General features: G+C 53.9%; 5 protein-coding genes across 5 annotated transcripts; 4 read left to right on the forward strand and 1 right to left on the reverse strand.

Moving 5' to 3' along the window:
* Window positions 1-445: 445 nt before the first annotated feature.
* J4E84_009373 (uncharacterized protein) lies at window positions 446-2,541 on the forward strand (the record flags this gene model as incomplete). The annotated part of the gene is made up of 2 exons (XM_049391936.1): window positions 446-1,566; window positions 1,644-2,541. The coding sequence occupies 2 exons, from the start codon at window positions 446-448 to the stop codon at window positions 2,539-2,541; spliced, it is 2,019 nt and encodes a 672-aa protein (XP_049240337.1).
* A 1,324-nt stretch (window positions 2,542-3,865) lies between these two features.
* On the reverse strand, window positions 3,866-6,364 carry J4E84_009374 (uncharacterized protein; the record flags this gene model as incomplete). Its single annotated transcript, XM_049391937.1, has 1 exon — window positions 3,866-6,364. One exon carries the CDS (start codon window positions 6,362-6,364, stop codon window positions 3,866-3,868), a length of 2,499 nt encoding a protein of 832 aa, XP_049240338.1.
* Window positions 6,365-11,991: 5,627 nt separating this feature from the next.
* On the forward strand, window positions 11,992-13,598 carry J4E84_009375 (uncharacterized protein; the record flags this gene model as incomplete). Its single annotated transcript, XM_049391938.1, has 2 exons — window positions 11,992-13,201; window positions 13,270-13,598. 2 exons carry the CDS (start codon window positions 11,992-11,994, stop codon window positions 13,596-13,598), a joined length of 1,539 nt encoding a protein of 512 aa, XP_049240339.1.
* Window positions 13,599-14,115: 517 nt separating this feature from the next.
* On the forward strand, window positions 14,116-14,791 carry J4E84_009376 (uncharacterized protein; the record flags this gene model as incomplete). The annotated part of the gene is made up of 2 exons (XM_049391939.1): window positions 14,116-14,547; window positions 14,621-14,791. The coding sequence occupies 2 exons, from the start codon at window positions 14,116-14,118 to the stop codon at window positions 14,789-14,791; spliced, it is 603 nt and encodes a 200-aa protein (XP_049240340.1).
* A 2,906-nt stretch (window positions 14,792-17,697) lies between these two features.
* J4E84_009377 (uncharacterized protein) lies at window positions 17,698-23,439 on the forward strand (the record flags this gene model as incomplete). Its single annotated transcript, XM_049391940.1, has 1 exon — window positions 17,698-23,439. One exon carries the CDS (start codon window positions 17,698-17,700, stop codon window positions 23,437-23,439), a length of 5,742 nt encoding a protein of 1,913 aa, XP_049240341.1.
* Window positions 23,440-24,176: the final 737 nt, after the last annotated feature.

The raw sequence follows: 24,176 nt of genomic DNA on the forward strand, positions 1-24,176 counted from the left end.
TAAACGATGGCTTCTTACACTACTGGCTACTCTGATCGCTATCGCAACAATCATGTTCGTTCTTCGCAGATATGCACGAGAAGACAAGCTTTCCCAGACTGCTTTTACCTACCAGGTCGATTTGGGTTTATTCGACACGTCGTTCTCTCCTCACTCTGTCATTGCAACGCTAATCGCCGTTTGTATTGGATTGAGTTGGGATGGTATCGATAAACCTATGCGGATTCTGCAGCCATATCTCTCGTTGTCGCGGAAACCCGTAGTCCCAATACGAGGAGCATCGTTGACTTACCAGTCTTCATACTGGATATGGGCCGCGGCAAAATCAGTGTCGCGGAAACATTGGATGCTTTGTCTGATAACTACTGGTACAACCTTATCACAAATCCGTAAGCATTTTCTCGCTCCGTTGAGTCGTGTAGCTAATCGTGTAGTCATTATCTCCATGGCAGCCATCTTCGAAAGACAGACCGCATTGATTAGTCGGGACACTTGGGACCCATCACATATTGATACACTTTGGGTGACAGCACCTTTTGAGCTTCTACAAGAGCCTATCGACTTTTCCAACCCAGGCGAACGGACGCGCAATTTCGACTTAGACGAGCATATGTTAGACTCATCCAATATTCAGTGGCTGAACCATGCGTTGGACGAGATCCTTCTAGAAGCACCGCAACTGGCGTGGACTAAGGACGAATGGACGTTTACCCCACTTGATATGCAAGAGCTGCCAAACGTCACAGTATCCTCGAAATCGCGTTCCGGTTCTGCGAGATATACAAGCTCCGATTCTATAGCGTCACCCGCAAACGCGTCTTTCATCACGTCCGCTATCCGAAGTCGATTACAGTGCTCTCCGATTGCCGTACCAGACTCCGGCTGGCTTGACCAAGCCGCAGACGTTTTTCCCGATCGTACCAATGAAGCGCTACAAGGATTTGCATTACCAACTACTCTATTCGACGGCGAATCGTACAATACCTCTGTGTTCTCGGCCCGGAGACGGTTATCATGCTGTGCGAATGGCACGGATCCTGGTCAGCAAGCTGTCGTTGCGTATTGGAGCAGCAACAGCTCAATGATTGAACGTGTGGATCCCAATTTCTTCATACAAGAATGCACTTATGAACAACTTACTAATGGCAACTGCACGAGTGCCAATGCGCCGTCTGATCCCCTCAGCGAGGATGGACCAGAAGATGTTATCGTTCAAGGCTCTTGGTACCGTAACTTTACCATAAAGTGGATCGTGGGGCCAGGTGTGACTGCGAAGATATCTGGAGCTAATCCAGCTGCGAACCCGAACGTACAACAAATTAGCGCACCGTACGGCTCTGCAGATGAAGAGCTTCTCTACTTCACGGAAGAGCCCAAGATGGCTATAATGGACTGTATCATGGTCATCGAAAATACATCCGCCAGTGTTACTGTAGCTAGGAGTTCTGGGAACGTTTTGGACTACAGCTTGGTGGCGGACCCACAGCCTGCTCTGGACGCATGGGATTACGCCTGGGATATCTTGTACCCTAGTCCAACATCCTACACAGGAAGAGGAAATGTCAGGTAAGACATCCATTTAATTGAGTGGCTACCTCGAGCGTGTTCATCACGAATCAACTGCTAACCACCACCGCTACTAGTTACGGCCATCTATTCATGACGCAGCTCCTCACCGCCCCACACATCATCACACCTCACATGGCACATTCCTGGCTATCCTACAACCGCAGCATCGAAGAAACAGCAAGCGAACGCTTCAACATTCGCGACCGGGATCGTGGCCTCAACGTCGACTTCATGTCCTACGCAAACTGGAACCTTGCCAACAAAGACACCGAATCCCTGCTAAATGCAACAACGCTATTGCGACATTCCGAGAAGACTTTACAAATCTTCTTCAAACACTTTGTCAATAGCGGGTCGTCGAGTCTCAGCGGGCGCTGGTCATCTTCAGGGCCTGAGAGAGCAGCCTACCAGCGAGCCTCGTCACAGCCTGTGAATGGGACGTTTACGAAACGGGTTGAAGTTCTTGCTATGAATGAGACAGCAACGTGGCTCTCGCTTACCATACTCATCCTACTTATTGTTATCCTGGTTGTTCTGGTTGTGAGCTTGCAGATCGTATATCCGAGCTCATGCATGCAACATCGCGTCGAGTGCTTGGCAGACGTACTGGCTATGGTTGCTGGAAGCGAGGGGCTGATCGGTTTGATTGAAGAGCAGGGTATCGAAGGCTTTGCTAAGAGTGGTAGACTGACTAGACTGGGTTGGTTTAGAGACGCGCGGGGAGATGTTAGGTGGGGTGTTGAACTCGTGGATGCAGAGGGTGTGGAATGGGTTGATGGACCCGAGGAAGGTACCTCAATGGGGCACGCGGATGAAGAGTCATCGATTCAAAGCGGAGAAGTAGACGATGCGAACAGTGCACTTTTGGAAAGCGAACGAAGGCTACCTTCCCCACGGCGTTCCGTCCAGGAACAACAGACAGAGCCAATGCTGGGACCCAGCGATGTCGCCAACAACGCATCGAGGCTATAGAGCAATGAGACCCTTGACTCTCGACTAACTGGCTATGTCTATTCCGGTGCTGTCTACGTGTATCTCATTTCCCACCCCGACACGTGTTCATCAATCTACCATACATGCATTCACTCGCCCAGCACAAGTGAGGCAAGCGAGGCGGACAGGCCAGCCACACCGGAAACACTCGGCAACCAGGCCCACGCCAACACCAATGGGTACAGTACCGGCACTTTCCATTTTCCTTACCGTACCGAGGCCACGGTCTGGAATCGTGGGAAAAAGGAACAGTGGGTAGCGTCATTCCCGCAGTTGTAGTGTGGGGGTGAAACGACTAAGTGCTGTAGACCGAATTAGGTCGTCGCCCTATGCAGTCAGACAAAAGCATGCACGCAAGCTCGGTCAGTGCTGGCGTCCTGCATCACATTTGCGGTGAACCAGTACAGGGTAACGGTGAGGAGGGTAGAAGAGATGTGATTGTGATCATATCCTACACGATACCAGCAGGCTAGCTGCAGTATCCGATCTGAATAAATCCCATCAGGCCATCCATCCATCCCAGCTCAGCTATGTAAATAAGGAATAGAGAGAGAAAGATCCATCGCTGCGTAGTTCATGATCCATACGTCCGTCATCATAAGCGTCGTAGCCGTTGCCAACACATCGACCTCTGCTTACTTTTTTTGCGAAATAGCGGAACGAAAAAAAGGAAACCCCACCAAACATTTCTGCCACGTACATGATCCAGCCATAACAAGTAGAAAAGGAGATAAGGGTATTACATCCGCCAAAATCGAGAAAAAAGTGCCGAAAAGCCTCCGCGAGGAGCAGGTATAGTGCAGGGTAAAGAAGAAGTAAGAAGAAGGGGGGAATAAGGTGGGGAACGCTCAAAAAAGGGCGCGACGAAAGGCAGGAAGAAGATAACCGTACAATCTGATCGGTCCAAACGAGAAGTTCAATGGCAGTGGCCGCCCTTACGCATTGGATGCTGGTGTGCGTGAGCGTCCCAGTCTAGCAAACCATAACAATGTGACCTGCACTGTCGCAGGGAACGCAGCAAGCATACAAACATGAAATGCGAGTGGGCAATAGTGCCAAAATGGAACTTGCGAAGAATAAACCGATCCAAACTTTTTTGTTGAGCAGGTCTGCCAAACAGGCATGTCCGCGCTCGTAGAAAGCTTTTGATATGGAAATCATCCACCCAAGAAAAAAGGAAGATACAAAGAGATCTGCCGCGCAGGGCAGAGGATGGGAAGTTACGTGTGGCCAGCAGGAAAGAGAGTCAAAGTCGAGCTACGCATCTTCCTTTCGCGCGCGAGTGTCTGAGGTTCGGAGATCCTTAGTTGTAATAATGCGAACTGGTGTTGGCGCGGCGACGCAAAGGTCGTGGCACCTCAACAATTCGATCATCGTAAGAATCCCGTACTGTTCGGCTTTCGCGCCTTCTACGGTCGCTGCGCATGCTTGCTTTGGTCATCTCCTCTAGCTGGCTCCGCGTTACAAGTGCCTGTCCGTCACCTGCGTTGCTGCCTCTTTCACTGCTGTGATAGTTGCTCTCATTATCACGACTTCCACTGATGACAAGTTCTGCCATGCCGTCCTCGGTCGGGATGAGTTGCATGGTGCGACCCTCCATGTCGCCGTTGAACTGCAGGCTGAGTGGGGCGTTCGCATCAACACGGAGGCGAATCTCATTATTGCCGTTGCTCGTAAGAGCGGTGCGATTAGACTGGCTTTGCCTATCGCTTCCAGAGGAGCCGGAATGAGAGGGCATTGAAGGTACCCTCGAAGCCCTCTTTGCAGCACGATGGATGTGATCGTTCAACGGAACATCCGTGCCACGTTGGTTGTTGATGTAGTCTATCGCCTGAACTTCTTTGGCTTTGCGGCCGCCCGCATCAGTAGGACGGCGCCGGCGGGGAGGAGCTGGCGCTTCGGGAACGAAGGGAGCGACGGGTTCATCGGAGTGGTACTCCTCCTCGCTGTCATCGAACAACGCTGCAGGAGTCTGGTAGTAAACCTTCGAGTTGCGCTTCTCGCGTTTGCGCTCTTGCTCGGCCTTTGCAGCCTGTTCAGTCTGGAAGCGATCCTCGAGAAGCTTTTCAGCTTTCCTTTGACGTCTGGCGGCTTTTTCTTCTTGCCTGGCTTGCTCTTCGGCTGCGAGGCGCGTCTCCTGCTGCCTCACAAGAGCGTACTCCGCATATGCTTTTTCTTGGGCAGAGTGTCCGTAGTGAGCGGATCGACGCCGTTCAGCCTTAGTGCTATCGCCCACATAGACCGAACCACGCCGTGCGGGGTATTCGGTTTGTGTTTCGCGCGGTGGGGGTGGAGGTCGGCTGATGGACTGCCGGCGAGACGCCTCATTAGTGCTTTTGGTAGGTCGATGACGGCTGGAGCGGTCGTCGGCGCCAACAGGAGGAGTCGACAGCGAATGGCGGTGGCTGCGAACTTGCTCTACGGTTGTGGTAGTGTGAGCATGAGACAAGATAGGCCGTTCCGCCTTCCTGGTCTTGGGCTTAGTCGCTGACTTGGACTTGGTCCGCGAAAGCTTCTGAGGGGGCGGGGGCATGAGCGCACGGCGGACACGTGGGTCCTCGGGATCGATCTCAGGCTCCCGCTCATAGTCTCCTTCTCCATCAGACGATCCCGTCTCGGATTCACTATCGCTTGTATAGGCTTCATCCTGGATCTGGAGTTGATTAGGGTATGTACCCTGAGGCTGGTTGCGCCTCGTTGAGTATTGCTGCTGTTCGCGGGGAGCTTGGATGACAGCGGGTTGAGGTGCTGTGCGTGCGGTATTGAATGACTGCCGTGGCACCATTCCCGGCCTCTGCATTGCGTCGTAGGATTGAGGCATCTGCTGCAAGTAATGAGGGGGGTAGCCAGGCGACGTCCCATAGGGCATGGATGGATGAGCCATCTGGGGGTAAGGTTGCCGGAATTGAGCAGATTGGGAAAGAGGCGGACCATGCTCGTGGTGTGGAGGGGGGTATCCAGGCGCACCATGGGCCCAGTGGTGGTACTGGGCCCCAGGCTCACCGCTGTAGCTCATGGGTCGAGTAGCGGCCGACGGGCGACGAGGACGTGTCGTGGCTGGCTGGATGACGGCGGCTCCTGCGTGATAGGACTGGCGATAGTGCGTAGGGGAGGGCGGAGCCTGCTGGTAGGAAGCGGGATCAGAATGCATTGAGCGTGTGTCTTGTGGAATGGGACGCACGTCGCGAGCGGATTGCGATGGTAGTATGTCAGGGCGACGACGGACAGCTGAGGCAGGGGCGTTGGGGTCGTACTTGGTGCGTCTAGGCTCGGCACCATCCGGTTCAACTCTGCTGTCACGACGATCTCTGCGCTCCGGGCGGGACTCCTGGGTAACGGTCGGCCTGCGTTTACGTTCCGGTGGCTGAGGTTGGACAACAGCAGGAGGCTTGGAGGCAGACGAAGCGGTGCGAGAGGGCTTGGGTCGCGAAGAGGACTTGGAAGTCTTCTCGGTCGTGTCCGTCGGGCGTCGTCGGGCCTTTGGAGCCTCAGGCTGGGGAGGCGCTGGGGCAGCGGCGGCAGGCACCTGGGGCGGGCTGCGCTGGGGAGGAGCACTTTGAGCGGAATTAGTGCTGCTGACGGTGGCGGTGGTGTAGCTGCTGTACCCTGAGTCGGAGCGAAGGTCGATGTTGGTCGGCGCCCTCTCCTGCGCGGGCGGCATTTGTTTATCCAAGTCGGAAGGGTGCGAGCGCTTGGTGGAGACGTTAGCGGCATTGGGCGACCGGCGGCCCTGGAAGGGGATAGAGCCGCCTTCGCTGTCATCCGAGTAGCAGTCCTCGACAGTAGGCTGCAGTTCCGCCATGGTGGCAGCGGCAGCAGCAGTAGTAGCAGCGTTTGTTTTGGGGAGAGAGAAGACAGGAGTCGGCAAAATATCTAGCGGCTCCAGCAGCGCGCTCTATCGATAATAAAGCGTCGCGGGGCGATCCTGGACAAGCAATCAATCAGGCGAGACGGCGAAAGCGCATTATTCGCACGGGCATAGGGCTGGCTGCTACCGTCTCATCAAGGCGGCGGGGGCGTGGTGTGGGTGAAGGGGAAAGAAGATCAGAGCGGAGGGACGAGGAAGGCAGAGGGATGAGGGATATGCGAGGCGCTGCAGAGTATGACGGGCGACTTGGTGTGCAGCAGACAGGCATGCAGGCGTTGTTCGGGCTTCGACACACGAAAGTTTTCCCCCGCCCGTAAAATTCAAAACGGCGTGGTACTATAAACTGCCTTATAGCGGGCTAGCTCTTTCATGCAATGCGTCTAATCGTTGGGCGCGCACCGCATCCGTCGCTGCCCAGTCAACCTCCAACACCTAGTGGTTGGCCGAGGGGCTGCTCTGCCGCCCTCAAGCTCCTGGCTGTCGTCAAGTGGTCGCTGTCGTGGTGACGCAGCCTCCACACCATACTTTGGGTGGCTGCATGCAGACGCCCTCGTTGCCAGCCGCAACACTGCCATTGCCATGCTGCTGTCTGCACCGGGACTGCGACCACGTCCAAGTAGTCTGCTGGGAAGGCCTGCCCTCCGAGGCCGAGTCTGCGACAGTTTCGCCATGCGTCCACACTGCTTCACCCTGCCGCCATGCCACCCTGATGCTGATCACGTCGTCCGGGTCGTAATAATAGCCTGTCGCCTGGCCATTGGCTGCCTCAGATGCGCAACATCCATCGGTTTGAGTGGTCGTGGATCGTCTCCGTTCGAACGACATGAAACCGGGATTGCCCGGCCCTCGTAGCTGCGAGCCGTTCGCCTGGAGGGCTGAATGGGCGAATCCACCTCAACGCACCACCTCACCGCCCTCTCGCGCGTCACGACATTTCGTCAAAACCACATCTCAACGCGCTCCACGCTCGATCCAGCCCTCATGAAAGCTTGTCGCCCGCCTGCTAGACGGAATTGGCGGCCGCTGCTGCTGATCACACCTCGCCTTGGCACTGTCTATCGTGTATTACCACGACGCCCTCGATGCTCTGCAGCATCACACGGTGAACGGTTGCAGGGCAGAATTTCCTAGCTCCATCGAACTTTTTCCTTGCGCTTCCTCGCTTCCTCACGGTTCACGTCATGGAGCCTCAGCACTGCGTCGTTTATTAACAGCTAACTCGTTTGCTCCTGGCTCGGCCACGTCAATCACGCTTACCATGCAGGAACAACAGAGCACTCTCACCATCGTTACCTTCATTAATCTCCAGGACGCGACGCATAACATGTGTCCTTTCGCCACTGCGAGTCCTCATTGTCCGGTGTCAAGCATGGCTGGCGTTGCGTCCTCAGAACCACGCAAATCACAGCCCCCCAGCTCTTGCCCTGCCCGGCACTAACGCACTTGCCAGCAAGACAGCGTATCGGTGTAACAACCCCATCGAATCGCCTCGGACGCAGCTCTCATCACGCGGCCCGTCAAGCGTTGCTTACTCGCCTAGTCATCGACACTACCCCACCAAAGCTTCCGGTGAACAGACGCACCGCATCGAGCAGCGCAATGCCCTCAACAATTCTGGCCAGAACCAGAACAAATGATGCGCCCTCGAATACGCCCAATCCGGCAACCTGCGGCTTCCACGGCACCGCGACTCCAAACGTCACACGCACGACGACCGTTGTCGTATTCAGAGGTATTCGCCACGGCTCTCCTCCCTCATGTCCCTCATGCTGTGTTAGACCGGCGTAATGGTACACAGTCTGCAGACAAAGTGCAGCGTCTTGACTTTTCGTCGTTGCTAGATCAAGCTTCAGACATTCGCCATGAACACCCCACCACCGGCTACCATGTGGTGCATCCTTGACAGCTTTACCATTCGCTCGTCCCGGTCCTGTAATACGAAATAGTGCAGTGGTCCGTAACGGAAGGGTGGCCGCTCATCCAATGCTCCCACACCACCAGGCATGACGTTGAGTTTCGTGTAACTGTGGCTACCCTTCATCCACGCCTGCGCCAGATATGTGCTGTGATGCTTGATAAATGCCACTCAGAACCATTCGCTTCGGCTCAGATGCAGCACTCTGCGCGACACCAGTTTGTGCCGACCGCCAGGTCTTGCAAAGCGCTCGTTGCACACATTGAGTGATTAGCCAACCTTCTTCGTGACCTCCAGCAAGTTCTGCGGCGGGGTAGCGGACAGATACGGCATGACAACACGCTCGAAAGGGTCTCCGCATACAATCGTCTTCCACTGACGTCCGTTTAGACTCTTGGTGTGACCGGCAGAGCATCGGGGCTGAATCATTTCGGCACATCGCACACGCCCTGCAGACATCAAGATCTTTGGCTTGAAGCCCGTGTCAGATTGATGCGATATCGGCAGCTCTTGTGCCACAGTGACACAGTCATGTGCATGGGAACTGTAAAACGCCATCATTCTTCTCAGGAAAGGATGGTGGGAGTCGATGCTCGAGAACTTGCGATTGGTCGTCGACGTAAAGACGCGATGGGCGTTCGATGCCGCCATGCGCAGTGGGTATGCGATGGATGTCAGTATCACTTGCCTTAAGCATCATGCAGGTAATGTACCCACAATCTCAAGATAATCTACGCCACAACCCATCTTACATGAACTCCTGCAAACACCTCATTTCTTGTTGTCAGACATTCAAGTTGCACTCTTCGTTATATCAAAATCGTGGTCGCGCCTTCCTAACCATTGTCGTCTCCGCCGTTTGGCTAGCGCTGGTTGGGTGGAGGAACGCGTGGGAACTCGCTAAGCTCAGCCCACTACAAATCCACCATCTCGTTGGAACCCGAGCGAAATTCGACAATGGCATTTCAAACGCTTTCATTTCACCGCGCTATCCAGCTTCAGTTCGTTCGCGCGCGCAATTCCTCTCTAGAGACTACGTTTCCATTAGGACGTGTGACTCACATGCGGCATGTCACTTCGTCTCAGCAATGAATCCTTCGCTGCCCAAAGTGTCTCCAATTGGGTCCCGAACACTTGGTCTTGCGGCTCTCGCTGCCCTACGGACCCACTTCTGGCGCTGACGCCATGGACATTTGGATCTAGGATGCCCAAAAGACCCACCCAGCGGCTATTGTGGGCGAAAATTCATACCCTCCGCTGTCAACTACAGGTACCACGCGACGGGGGAGCGAAAAGCAATAGTAACAATCCCGAGCTTTTCCATCATGATCTACGAATGGAAGCTTTGAATGAGGACGTCTCGTCGGAATATGTCTCAGCTCAACAGCATTTGGTCCAAATTTTGCTGTACACGTGGGGGATCACCTGTCTGGTCAGGCGTCAGTCCTGGTCTTGTCCAGCTGACGTCACTTGCTCCCCAGATACTCCAGGTGTTTAGTGTCCGTTGAGGCCTGAATGGAGACCCTCATACAGGTCTACGGGAGTAGGCCCAGTCATCCCGTGGTGCGTGCGGCAGCCTCGTCAGCCATGGGATGCCTACTGCTGAACACTGGCCTCACTAACTACCTCGTCCAATCCACGTCAACTATCGTGCCGTATGGGAGGACACACCTTGGGGCTTCTCTTCCATAATGGGGATTGTAGCCTTTACGCGGCAACTAAAAGCACACCTCATGTATCTGGCTCACTCATTGTCCGAGGCCGATGAAGCGTCGTGCAAAGGTCCAGGCGTGACTGGTTAGGAAAACTCGGTTTCATACAGACTCACAAAGAAGCTTTCCATTTGCTTCTCGAGATTTCCCACACTCCGGCATAGACGAAGACGGGAAGCGGGGTGCTTGGTGTCGCGACTTCTGTCACCAAGCCTGTCACCCAGGTGCCTAGGTAGCTGACTCGAGCCGCGGAGTCACGTGATTTCGTCACGACTCAGGTGCGGCTCGGCACGAACATGGGGATCACTGATCAGCGACGCCGGCAACCGCAACGCACCCTCGGATCTGACCCCAGCTTTCGGTAAACTAACTACATAGACCTGCACAGACGACATCTTCTTTTTCCATCTCGCTTCTCACATCTGTTCATCCTGATAATCATCTTCACAAGCAGACTCGTCCTGCCTCGGTACGGCTTTGGGCAGCACCCGCCCAGCTCAGCTAGAAAAAGCGCACTGGTTGGTCTTCCAGTAGCGACAGGCTAGAGCCATACGATGACCGCCACACCTTGGATGAGAAACATTTGCATCGATACCCTTTTCGCATGTCGACACGCTATGCAAGACGAAGTATCCGCCAAAGAAAAATCCATCACCAGACGACACCCTACACCGGAGTAACAACAGTAGATGCTGTTTGCAAGACCCGTGACAACCACACGAAAATTCAAACAACAATATGGCTGCTGATACCTTTGGCGTTTGGCGAATCTAAGATACCATGCGAACGGAGAATCCCGTCAAAGATTGTGCTAGTACAAGAAACTTTGAAACAACATCCTACAATATCCGCCGTTGAAAGTGTCAAATCGTGGAGACATGAGAGCTACGAACCGGAAGAAGGGCCGGTGAGACACATGATCAGATCACGACCATGAACAGTTCCGCTTCTTGCGCAAAACCCAGATGAGTTCAGACGACGATAACACAGTGGCGAAGCTGAAGGCCTACTGGTGCAGTTATACGAACGGTTGTATTAAAGTACAGCGGCAGCGTATGTGTAGCTATACGAAGTACAGCCTCATGCACTTACTTTCACCGCTCGACCAGAAGGCATCGTCTTCACATGTACCTAGGCATCGTGGAACGCTTCCGCTCGTAGTACATCAACACCTCGATAATCAGTCGATGAGCCAGCGGAAGATGCCCTGCCAATGTTGGATGGCAATGGCTGTCGGCAAGTTGTCTAACAAAAGGCCTTGGTTTGAGAGTCTGGGCCCACGCCACGTGCTGGTAGCGCACAGCGGACACCCCGCTAAGTGCTTGCCCAGGCCCCAAACCACCAACAGCCTACCCCATTTGTCGCAGCCACCTCCGGATTTCCATCATCACAATGGCTGTTCACGCGGGGTATAGGCTGGGCGTGACTGTCGGAAACGCCTTGACATGCGCCTGCGCGCTGTACCGGAGTCAAGACCGCCAGACTGCCGGGTCCAGACAGCACTATCGCGGATGCTATGCTGCTTGGAGCTCCTTGGTATGAGTACTGCTAACCGCTGTGGTGAATCGTCTCCGGAGCTATGGGCTTGAGGCTCCGTGCCAGTGTCAATTCGATAGGTTGTAGGCGAGATAGCTTGGAGAGCTTGTCAGTGTCCAATGCAAATTGCTAAGTTTTGGAGAGTCTGGGGTACGGTGGAGCCGACGCCGCAAAGAATCTGGGGAAGGCGAGATCAGTAGTCTGGGGAAGCCAATGTGTATATGAGGTCGAGTATCCTGCAGTTGTGGGTTTGGTTCTCTCTCATCCTTCTCCATCACAAGTCAGATCTTCTTTTCTCTTCTCCCTTACGCCTTGTTGATCTTCTCGTCGTTCATCAAGGTCTACATCTTACCCCCTTGACGGGCCTCAGAGGACTCCGAGAGTCTCCAATAGCTATCATGGCATCTTACGCTGAAGAGAAGGGCAACGTCGCCACCCTAGAACGCATCGAGTCCGACACAACCGCCAGCAATGCCGCCATCAGTCGGTTCACACCCGAGGAGCAGAAGAAGATTGTCCGCAAGGTCGATCTTCGTCTCATCCCCACACTCGGCTGCATGTACTGTGTCTCGCTTATGGACCGAACCAACCTAGGTGTCGCCATGGTTGCCGGCATGGGTGTCGATCTCAAGCTCACTGGCGAGAGGTACAGCATCATTGTACTACTCTTCTTCATCACATACGTCGCACTCCAGCCACCAGCTACCGTTGTGCTGAGGAAGCTTGGTCCGAGACTCTTCCTGCCATCTATCGTCATCATCTGGGGAGCAGTCATGATAGGCTTCGGTTTCGTCAAGGAGTGGCACACACTCATCCCACTCCGTCTGCTCCTCGGTATCTTCGAGGCTGGATTCTTCCCCGGCTCTGCATACCTCCTCTCATGCTGGTACAAGCGATTCGAACTCCAGAAGCGCAACACCGTCTTCTTCCTCATCGGTATGCTGTCGTCTGCCTTCTCAGGTATCCTCGGCTACCTCTTCTCTCTGCTCAACGGCAAAGGCGTTCAAGCAGCATACTGGCTTGGACCCCACTACGGACCTACCAAGAAGGCGCCCACCACACCCGTCAGCTTTGGACCTGGTCTCTCAGGATGGCGATGGATTTTCATAATGCAAGGAGTCATCACCGTTCTGATCGGTGTCGTTGGATGGTACTTCATCGTTGACTTCCCCGAGCTAGCAGCCAAGCCTAGTGCGACCCAAAAGAAGTTCCTCGAGCAAGACGAAGTCGACTTCATCGTCGCCCGCATTGAAGAAGACCGCCACGACGTCATCGCTGAGGAGTTTAACCTCAAGAGCTACCTCGCCGGCGCCATGGACCTCAAAGTTTGGGGCTTCGCTCTCATCTTCATGTTCACCACCACCATCACCTACGCCATCGCCTACTTCCTGCCTATCATCCTAAAGGACGGTATGGGCTTCAGCCCCGCCGCAGCAAACTGCCTCATCGCACCCCCTTACGTCTTCGCCGCCTTCGTCATGGTTGGCTTCGCCTGGGCAGGAGACAAGTACCACATCCGCAGCCCATGGGTCATCGCCAACGGTGTCCTCGCTCTCATCGGTCTTCCCATGATTGGCTTCAGCACTAACGTCGGTGTCCGATACTTTGGTAAGTCATATCTCAATACTACTTCCTTCTTCTCTTATCACAATACTTGCTAACATCTCATCCTCTAGGTGTCTTCCTCGCTACCGCCGCTGCAAACGCAAACGTCCCCTGCATCCTAACATGGCAAGCCAACAACATCCGCGGCCAATGGAAGCGCGCTCTCTGCAGCGCTACACTCGTCGGCGCGGGTGGTATCGGTGGTATCATCGGTGGAACTGTCTTCCGTACCCAGGACGCACCTTCATACGTCCCTGGTATCGTTGCTTGCATGATTGCCTCGGGTATGATCATTATCATCTCGTTGTTGCTCAACTTGAAGTTCTGGATGGCGAACAAGCGTGCCAACAACGGAGGCAAGATCATTGAGGGCCTTGAGGGCTTCAGGTACACTCTGTAGATACCTATGATGTTTATGTGGGAGGGGATGAGGATATGAGTAATGAATTATTATGTGTTCAAACAATATTTCGAACTATCTTGCAACTCGTGAAATCTGCAAAACTCAACTACCCTCCCTTCCTTTTGCGGAATCCTAAGGCAGCCTCGACGTCATTGCTTAGCCACGGCGACGCCGAAGCGGAATCAACCATCCATGCCGCTCGCCCGTCTTGGCCTTTCTTCCTCCCTACCTATCTCTTGACGACCAGTATGGCTTGGAAACGTACCTAGATATTCTTTCTCGGAAGACGGAACACGCTCTCTTGGTATAATACAGGTTACGAGCAGGGGTGAGGTAGGGGAGTGATGAACGAGGCCGCGCGGGGATGACGCAGGTACACAGTCAGGCCGCGAGTGAAGATGCATGAGCGCTCTCTGGTTATAGAAGATATAAAAGACCGACCTTCCCTCTACGTCAAGCACAAGATCACATCGCCCGAACATCTACCACCTCTTCAGCAACAACAGCGACCAAGATGCACAACACCATCGCCGCCGGCCTCTTTACCCTCATTGTGCCTTCTTTAGGCCACGATGTCCAATTCTATACCGGCATCCAATGCCGAGGCGAACGTCTTGGTGGAGTAGTCGGCTTGACGCCAGATGATGGTTGTCAGGACGGCAGCCTATACAGTATCAACGCCCAATCAGTCTACATTGCCCAGGGAGATACCAAAGAAGACTTTATAATCGCCTTCTATAAGGGCGACAGCTGTCCTCTCGAGAACGCTGTCGCAAAAGGAAATGACGGTGCGTGCTTGAGCGTCGGCGGGGCCTACCGACAGTTCGGTTCCTACAACGCTCTTCCCATCATCCTGAGCAACAAGCATGAAGACACTACCCAGCCCCAAGTGGATGACGTCCCTTCGCGCTTCCAGCATGGGGCTTTGTTTGAGGATGACGATGGTGTAAGTTGCAAGACGAGAGCTATGATGCTGTTCTCTATTCCGGAATGCGATTGCTAATACTGTATGTGGAAAGGTCCAATGGCGCATGCAACAGATAGCAGAGAATGCATTTAGAGGTGTGCGTGCAGAGGAGTGGTCTTCCACCGCGCGCATTGCCAACACGCAACCTCTGCCCGAGCTTGTCGACATGCACACCGTCAAAGTCGCAGAAGATCCCAATAAAAACTCTGCCGAAAAAGAGTGAGCGCTGTCGCATCAAAGCGAAGTTCAAATCCAGCGTACGAGGTCGAACTTGCGCTTATGCCGCTCGACAATCTTCACCTCGTCTGCACCGCCATCGCTTCATGCCTCATTGCTATCGGTGGCCTTCCTGCGCAATGCTGTCCTGGAACAACCCAACATGCGATCGCCCAGATCGAGCTTCGCTCATCAGCGGGAGTTATCAGCCGTGCCGAGCGGACTTTGCTGGGCAACGTGCCGGCTCCGCTCGCTTATTGAGATGCACGTGACTGCCCAGGTGGCCTGAGAGTATGCCTACCTAGGTAGCTAGCTTGTCTCCGGTGTAAGCTTGTAGTGCGAGGCAGACTATTCAATATGGTTCTGTTAATGAGATGAAGTAGTGGGCATACGGACAGGATGACTCAATACATATCTCTGGTTGGCAGGTCCATCTGCCACCTAGGTATACTGCGCGCGTGTTTCAAATTGCCAAGAAGTCAGCCTTGTCCAGGGCTGTGTTCCTGCCTTGACGTAAGAACCAACGCCGATCATCCGGCTTTGCTCAGGTGGTTGATTAAAGTCACTGCCCTTATGTTCTCTTTCCTTGAAGTGAGTGAGTACTCATGTCCTCCTCTTACGAAAACATGTCGACGAATTCATTCGAAAACCACGGTGACCGCGAGGAAAAGGCATCCATCTACGCGCTTTCGCAGCCCATCATCCCAGAACCTGACGCTCTTCCGAACGATATTCGCGAGTTCTTGACTGAAGTTCTATCTGTCTTTCGCGGACTCTCTCGCGAACATGCAAGCGCCATAGCGGACAAGTGGAGGCTTGGCACTGGACGCGAATTGCGCGACTACCCTCCGAAGATGTATCTCGAGATCTTTGGTCCGGAGGAAGGATGGTGTGTGTATAGAGAAGTCAAGACCAGACTCCTCAGCCAAAAAGACCAACGTGCATTACCTCCCCAAAGTCGCACTTTCCTAAGTATGCTCCACAAAAGTCGGCATAGTTGCGACCATGCGCTGACCGATGTTGTAGTTGGAGTGGGTATCTTTTTCATGGTTACAGCCTACTATTTAATTCCCGCGTTCTGGTCGTCATCACGTGCGCTACCTCTGCGGGTGATGGCTTTTGTGGCATTCTCCTTGTTTGGTGGTGGCGGCTTGATCTGTTGGGTGGCGGTTGTGTCGTCACCACCCACTGTTGATGAGCAGGTCGAGCAGGAGCTTATGAAGGCGTTCGTGGGAGAAATTACAACTTCCAAGAAGTAGCAGAGCTTGGAGTAGTTATGGGTTGATAGAGAGAGAGAGCAGCTCCGGGAATTGGACGAGCTCTGCATGGATTCGATCATAGGGGCGGCCGGGCTGTCTCGGTTAATACGCCGCTTCCCTTCAAACCTTCAACTTTCTTTTCCTCGGTGTAAGACAACACTATGTCTGGCCCCGCGGAGCAAAATAATTCGCATGACGCCCCTGGACTAACGACACTTAGGAGATTTTCGTCGCAGCCTCGAGTTCTGGACAATGGACGGCTGAGCGGCGTGTTGCGTCGCGTGGAACCGTGCCTGCCGGCACTCGCAACGTCATGCTTACCAGCCCTATGAACGGACCGGACCACCAACAGAGGCCATCAGAACCCAAGAGCTCGAACACCAGAAGGCGCCTGCACTTGTTCGTCCGTAAAGCGTATCCGAAGTCATTCGGGCCTTTATCATCCATCTCAGCCGCAGCCTAGCAGGTGAGCGTTTGTGGATGTTATCGCGACAACAATCTGTCCGTCGCAGCTTCCCGACAGTCCTCGCGCCGCGGAAACTACCAAAGTCATTGGAGGAACAACTCTTTTCTCTCGCCCGAAGTACTACGAATAGCGAGCTGAATCACAACGCCTCCTAAACGCGTTATCGCAGCTACCGAGCGCCAGGAACTGAGTTACCAAGCTTTCCGGCGCGCCACTTTTGCCCGCTAGTCGTAGAGCTTGTCCCACCTGGTACCAGATCCGATGCCCAGAACACTGGATAGGCCTTCCAACCCCAAAATGTCGACTCTGGACGCTTATCTGGGAAACGCTGGGGTTTCGCGATGCCCTCGTGGTCTAACACAGGTGCATGGGTCCTTCTCCAGAAAGATTTTCATATCCACATCACCCTGGTCCTTAGAGCTCCAGACTGCCGATGCATGGGTGGATCGTATGTACAACACACCACTTAGTCGATCAACGCCGGGATGAGACCTGCCCTCTCAGTACCAACTCTGTTTACTCATGAGTACCGCCGCGGCTCGATGTTGAAGTCCCGCCTTCAAAATGTTCGGGTTAGGGGCTCTTTCGCGCGGTGAAATTGGCCGGACCGACACTGAACCCAAGCCACGTCGCGCTAACACGCGTGGAAATTCGTCAAGCAACGGGCGACGCTTCTAAGATTGTTCCTACCCAGATGAACGCCATGCAGGAACGCTCTTAGTTTCCCATAGTTCTTTGGGATCTTACTTTCGTTCCTGCATCCTACGCCCATTAGTAGGTACCGCTTGGCTCTAAAGCCGGCACCATCAATATTGATGGACAAGACTATCTTCCCAACAGCGGCATCTCATCAGCGATGGGGGTTCGATCAAAACGGATTGCCACGGTGAGGATCTCACACGGCAGCAGCTATCGATTGTGGCTTTTGTCCCCTGGCCTCTCTGAAGAGACCCACCGGCTATCTACCCTGTCAGATGTACCTACGAGTCGGGCGACAAGCGTGAAAGCGGATTTAACGAGATGTCAGATTGTAATCGGGATCCAGACCACGTTGTCGTAGTATACCCAATTCGGTGTCAGCCCCGTGAACCCTTGGTGAGGATCTTCGAGCTTAAGTACCATCTAATATCATGTACTTCCGATATCCATCGCTCGCTTCTCATCCTCGTCGATTGATCGTCATTCGTTATGCGCTCGTTCGCTGTTGCCGCCCTGCTCGGGCTTGCGGCTGCTCAGAGTAGTGCCTCTAATGCCACTCTGAGTATTGCGAGTCGTTCTTCCACATCGTCGACGCCTCTTACAACTACTTCGGCTACCTTGACAGGCCCCAGATCGGTCATCACTGTCGCCACCGATGGATCTGGGGATTATACCGCCATCAATGTAGCCGTAAAGGCTGCACAAGATAGCGGCATCGCCACTGTCTCCGTTCTTCCTGGAACCTACTCCGAGGCTGTCACTGTCATCGGACAGGCTACTGTCACGATCGCCGGACCCTCTCCAACGGCTGCGGACGACTTTTCCGAAAACAAAGTCACAATCGCTGCCACTACGGTTCCATTCAGCATTGGTACGGATAAGATCAAGGGCGTGACCGTCCGTAACATCAACATCGTCAATTCAGCTGCCGTTGGCCCAGGAGCCAATGCGGCAACCATTTCGCTCAGAGGAAGTAATGTTGCTTTCTATGGGTGCTCCATCATCTCGCCTGGTGGCACTGTAGTCTCCGCTACCTACGGAACGGCCTTCTTCGCCAATTCGTACATCGAGGGATCGAACTATCTCTTCTACAACTACCCGACGATCTATCTGTACAAGTCCACCATCGTTCCTCTCAGTTCGAGTGCTCTTATTGTGTACAGCAAGGGTGGAACCCCTAACGGAGGTACCTTTACGAACTCCACGGTCGTATTCGATTCGAGCTCGATACAGCAGAAGACAGGATATACCAACAACAACGTATTCTTGGCGGCGCCAGCTGCCAACGGTTCAGTGGCAATCTACCGGAACACAGCAATGGGAAATTTGATTGCCCCTGCAGGATTTCACCCTTCAGCGGCTACCACTCCGTCTTTCTACGGCGAGTTCGCCACCACCGGTGCCGGTTCTTATAGCAAGAACGCCGCAGCTCGCCCTAGCTACGATGTTCTTCTCTCGGCCGATCAGGTGTCTCAATTCACCATCGACAAGGTCTTTGGAAATGCGTTCTACCCTTACGCTAGCTCTTCGCTTGCATGGGTTGATCAGAACGTTATTGCGTCATTGAAAGCATCGAATGATGCTCAGATTGCTTCCGCTTCATCTGCTGTATCGACTGTTTCTTCTACAGTGTCTCCATCAGCTTCATCGATGGCTTCGCTGGCCAGTACCGCCAGCTCCATCTCGAACGCTACTATCACTGCTTCCACAATGACCAGTGCTACCCCAGTAGTCTCTTGCACAATCGCAGCCGCAGCCCCGACTCTGATAGTCTCCAAGACTCCCGGACCATGCGAGTTCTCGAACGTCACGTCAGCTATCAGCGCCCTTCCCAACGACGGCAACCCATATACGATCAAGATTGGCGCGGGTACATACGTTGAGCAGCTTTCCATCACTCGCAAGGGGAAGGTCACCTTGAGGGGCTTCACCGACTTCACGAATGATTACACTCAGAACAAGGTCCGGATTGAATTCTCCAGGGGAGAGCTTACCAGTGCTAGCAAGAACGAGCAAACACCCGTCGTATACTCCAAGCCTAGCGGCGATTCGGGAATGGCTCTGTACAACATTGACTTCGTGAATACATACCCACAGACCTCGAATACCGCTGCGTTGGCTGCTGACTTCTATGGCGCGAACATTGCCGCCTATGGGTGTTCTTTTGTCGGTTTCCAGGATACACTCCTCGCCAATAAGGGTACACAAGTGTTCAGCAACTGTTATGTTGAGGGCAGTATCGACTTTATCTGGGGGTTCTCCACCGCATACTTCCACCAGTGCATGATTGTTAGCAACACGCCTGGCGCCTTCATCTCGGCACAATACAGGGCCACTGCAGACGCCCCAGGTGGATATGTATTCGATTCTTCAGTCATCACATACAGTACTACCTACGGCAACACCTTCGGCACAACCTACCTCGGTAGACCGTACAGCCAGTTCTCCATCGCTATCTACATGAACTCGTATATCGACAAGCATATCTCTAGCGCTGGCTGGACCGTATGGCAGACAAGCAACCCTCAGACATCAGGAGTCACATTCGGCGAATACAACAACACGGGCCCTGGCAGCTGGATGGACACAGCCAAGCGGGCCGACTTTGCCACAAAGTTGACAGCGTCTCAGGCTGAGAAGTACACGCTTGCTGCATGGATCGGCAGCACGGCATGGTTGGACATGGATGCGTACAATGCGATTCCTTCGTACAGCCTTACAGGCCCCACGACCACGTCGCCATCACCATCGCCGTCCCCTTCTACCAACGGTACCGTGACTGGACCGACTACCACTGCAACTGTCAATGCTCATCCTGACAGCGGTACTGTGCCGCCCCTAGGCGCTGTAATCGTTTCCAAGGATGGCAGCAACAGTGCTGCGTACACCAACATCACTGCCGCACTCGCTTCGCTCCCGCAAGACAAGACCAACCAAACCGTCTTCATCTACCCGGGTACCTATAACGAGCAAATCCCGTCAGTCAATCGTCCTGGTGCCGTAAGGATCATCGGGTACACCACTGGTAATCCAGGTCAAGCCTACAAGGACAATCAAGTCACTGTCTCCTTCGCTCGTGGTCTATCCGTCTCCCCATTACCCGTCGGACACTCAAATGCGGAAACATCCGTCTTCTCTACCGCATCAAGCAGAATTAGCATGTACAACGTCAACATGATCAACACTGATAACCTCGATGGTGCCGAGCCTAACTACGTGACTCTCGCAGGCTCAATATACGGCAACGACATCGCCTTCTACGCTTGTTCGTTTGATGGCTGGCAAGATACTCTTCTGAACGGAGCTACCGCTGGTTACCAATACTATGAGTCGTGCTACATTGGAGGTGCCATCGACTTCATTTGGGGCTACTCCAAGGCATACTTCAAGGGATGTACGATCGGTGCCAAGCGCAAGTCATCGGCCATCACGGCGCATAGCAGGAAGTCGAGCACCGAAATCGGTGGCTACATCTTCGATCAGTGCCTGTTCACTGTGGCTCCCAATGCAGTCGATGATCTTACCGGAAAAGTTTACCTAGGCCGGCCCTACTCCCAGTACGCGCTTGTTGTCGTGAAGAACTCGTATCTCGACGCTACGATTATTCCTGCGGCGTGGAAAATATGGTCTGCAACCGACCCACGTACCGATCACATCACCTTCGCCGAGTTCAACAACTCGGGTCCTTCGAACTGGGAGCAGAACGCCGCTGCCCGTCAGTCATTCGGGTATGCTACGCTACTCACTTCGGATACGTACTCTTTAGCTTCTGTCATGGACTCAACAGAGTGGATTGACATGACTTACTTCAATTCGATCGTCACTCCACTACCTTCCGCGCCCGTTGTCATTCCCCCTGGACCTATCGTCGTCGGTGGCAACTCGACTTTCAACGGCACGACCCCACCGGCCGATGCTCTTATCGTCTCCAAGACACCGATTGCTGGCGTGGTGACATACGGTACTATTCAAGCGGCTCTCAACGCTGCGCCAACTACGAGCAAGACGAATGCCACAATATTTATCTACCCTGGTACCTACGAGGAGCAGCTCATCATCGCCAAGTCCGGTCACACCATCTTCCGTGGCTACTCCGATTCAACCGATGATTACTCCAAGAACCAAGTTACCATTCAATTCAGCCGTGGTGTGGATACCCAGGGTACCTCTGGTAGCAACACCGACGGAGCGACTGTCTACGCAAAGGGCAACTACTTCCATGGTTTCAATATCAACTTCCGAAACAACAACGGCACGCAGCAGAACATTGCTTCGCTCGGCTTTGCTGTTCAAAGCAGCAAGTTCGCTGCGCTGTACGGATGCCAGATCTATGGTAACCAGGATACTCTCAGTGTGTCTGGCAATCTATTCACCTTCAAGACCTACATTGAGGGTAATGTGGACTTTATATATGGTAGTGGATCTGCCTACTTCCTGGATTCGACCATCGCTTCCAACGAAGACGGCATCAGCATCACAGCTCACAAGCGTACGACCAACACAACTGCTGCGGGCTTCGTGTTCGATCAGTCAAGGATCGTGCCTGCACCCGGATCTGGGAAGCTTAGCAGCGTCAGCCTTGGTCGTCCATGGAATAGCTTCTCGCGTGTCGCTTATGTTGGCTGCTACCTCGATGCCATGATCAGCCCGGCTGGATGGTCGCAGTGGTCAAAGACCAACCCGCAAACTGATGGTGTCACATACGGAGAGTACCACAACACTGGCCCAGGTTCTGATATCTGCAAGCGCGCTGCGTTCTCCCAGCAGCTTTCGGACAACGATGTTGCTCAGTTCCAGCTTGCTTCTTTCTTCGCCACGACTGCGTTCATTGATTTCCGATTTGTCGATACCCAGCCTTTCGCGATTGGTATGGGCTCGCCTCAGGTCTGCAGCACTGCATCCTCGTCCCTCATATCATCGTCAACAATGTCGGCCAGTGTTTCGATATCTACTATGAGTCTCACCTCATCGAGTAGTCTACCGTTGGTCACAGCGTACACCACGACTACCGTGATCGCCCCACTTACTGCGAGCACCTTTGTCACTGCTCCTGAAGTCACTTCGACTACTATGGTGAAAAGCACAGAGACGTTCTCGATCAGCGCCATCGACGTCATCAAGACCAGCACATTGAAGGTCACCACGACCACCTCCATCGTTGCTCCTGACGTAACCTCTACTGCTACTTCGGTAGTAACTGAGGATGTTGGCCTCACTCTTACCCCAGAGCCTGTCACTAAGACCAGCGTTGTCAAGGGTACCGTGACCGAAGCTGGAGTGACAACCAAGGGTGCTACGACCTCGACGGTCAAGGGCACCACAACTGTCACCGTTCTATACACCTCTTCGCCCAAGCCAACTTCCATCACCATCAGCGAAGGATCCACAGTCTTCATCACGAGCTCGAAGACTCAGAAGGCAGCTTCCACAATAGTCAAGACTACCATCTCGATCGAGCCGACCACCACCAAGACGACTACGGTGCAACCCAAAGACTCGGTCACGATCAGTAGCACGTCCATCAAGACAACTACCAAGAAGTCCACTACCACGCTCTCTTGCATTCCCACTCGCAGCGCTGAGAAGCTGGTCCGCCGAGGTGCCGTGCTTCCTCGCGCTGTGGCCAGCACCACCACAGTCACCATCAGCACTACCGTGAGCAGCTACGTAGCCACAGCTACCGCAACTCAAGCCGGCTCAACAGCCTTTGTTACAGAGTCGTCTATCGCTACCAAGACTACTTCCCTGAAGGCCAGTACCAGCACAGTCACAGTCACATCCGTGGTGAAGACATCGACGATCGCTCAGGCAGGCTCTACTTACTACACGACAATTATTTCAACGGAGAAGATCGGCAAAACCATGACTCTGAAGGCCTCCACCAGCACAGTCTACTCCACCGACCTCGTCACTAAGACTGTCCTTTCAACAATCACTGAGCCAGCGGTCACGGTCAGCTCCCTCAAGACCGCTTCAAAGACTTCGACTATCCTCGCAGCGCAGGAAACCATCGTCATAACCCAGTCGAGCGACGTGACTTCCAAGACAACGATTACGCTGCCTGTCTCTACGAGCACCAAGTTTGAGACGGTGACTCTAGGTGGCGGAGTAAAGACGGAGACTGTTACTGGGGCCCCCAAGACTAAGACGGTAGTTGCGAAGAGTACTGCGACGGTTATTAGTCTGGTGACAAAGACGTCGAAGGGTGCGGCGGCTTGCACGGCATCGTAGATGATGTCAGAGACGTGAGGTTTAATTCTTGTACATATGTAGTGTGTAATGCTTAATGAAGAGACGCTTCAGTTTCAATGTGCTTCCATCTGAGATGTGTCGTGCTGAGTAATCGGAGCTGCGTGGGCAGTTCTCGTGGTGGAGACGAATGAGGCTAGCGCAAGCGAGGGGTCCCAGGAGCTTCAGCCCACCAAGCCTCGTGCAGCCCACGTTAGAGGCGCGTCATGGCACCAAAAGTCATCGGAGCCGTCTCACGCTCCGGCGCGCGGGATGGCGGGGGGGCAGCTCAACAGCTACCGATTTTACGCTCGTGCCCCCCGATTGCGCATCGTCTCCCCATATCATCCGACGCCTGTCCTGACGACTACACCGCTTACTGAACAAGCCCGCGAGCCATTGGCAGACTCAACAGCGGGGGTCCGTTACTACACTATCTTGGTAAGCCGCCGCACCCCCGACGTACGTCCAAAAGCAACCTGGGCGGGTGGAGAAGCAAATATCGTGTACAAAAGTGGGATTGGCCGCTGGGCATGGCCATTGAGCTGCTTTCTAGTGTTCTAGCCTCTTCGTCATACAGAGACTAACACCCTACGTCAAGGTCCCCACCTGTCGTCCTGAACCCTCGATTTCAGCGACACCACCACCTTTCTCGCGATAACACCACCCCTACCTAAACCACCCTCACAACCGCAATCATGGTTCTACTCGGCGCAAGGAAACCGCCCTCCCGCAGGGGT

The sequence above is a fragment of the Alternaria hordeiaustralica genome, assembly GCF_023758085.1.
Source record: "Alternaria hordeiaustralica strain BMP 2776 chromosome Unknown scaffold_28, whole genome shotgun sequence".
NCBI classification, from domain to species: Eukaryota; Fungi; Ascomycota; class Dothideomycetes; order Pleosporales; family Pleosporaceae; genus Alternaria; species Alternaria hordeiaustralica.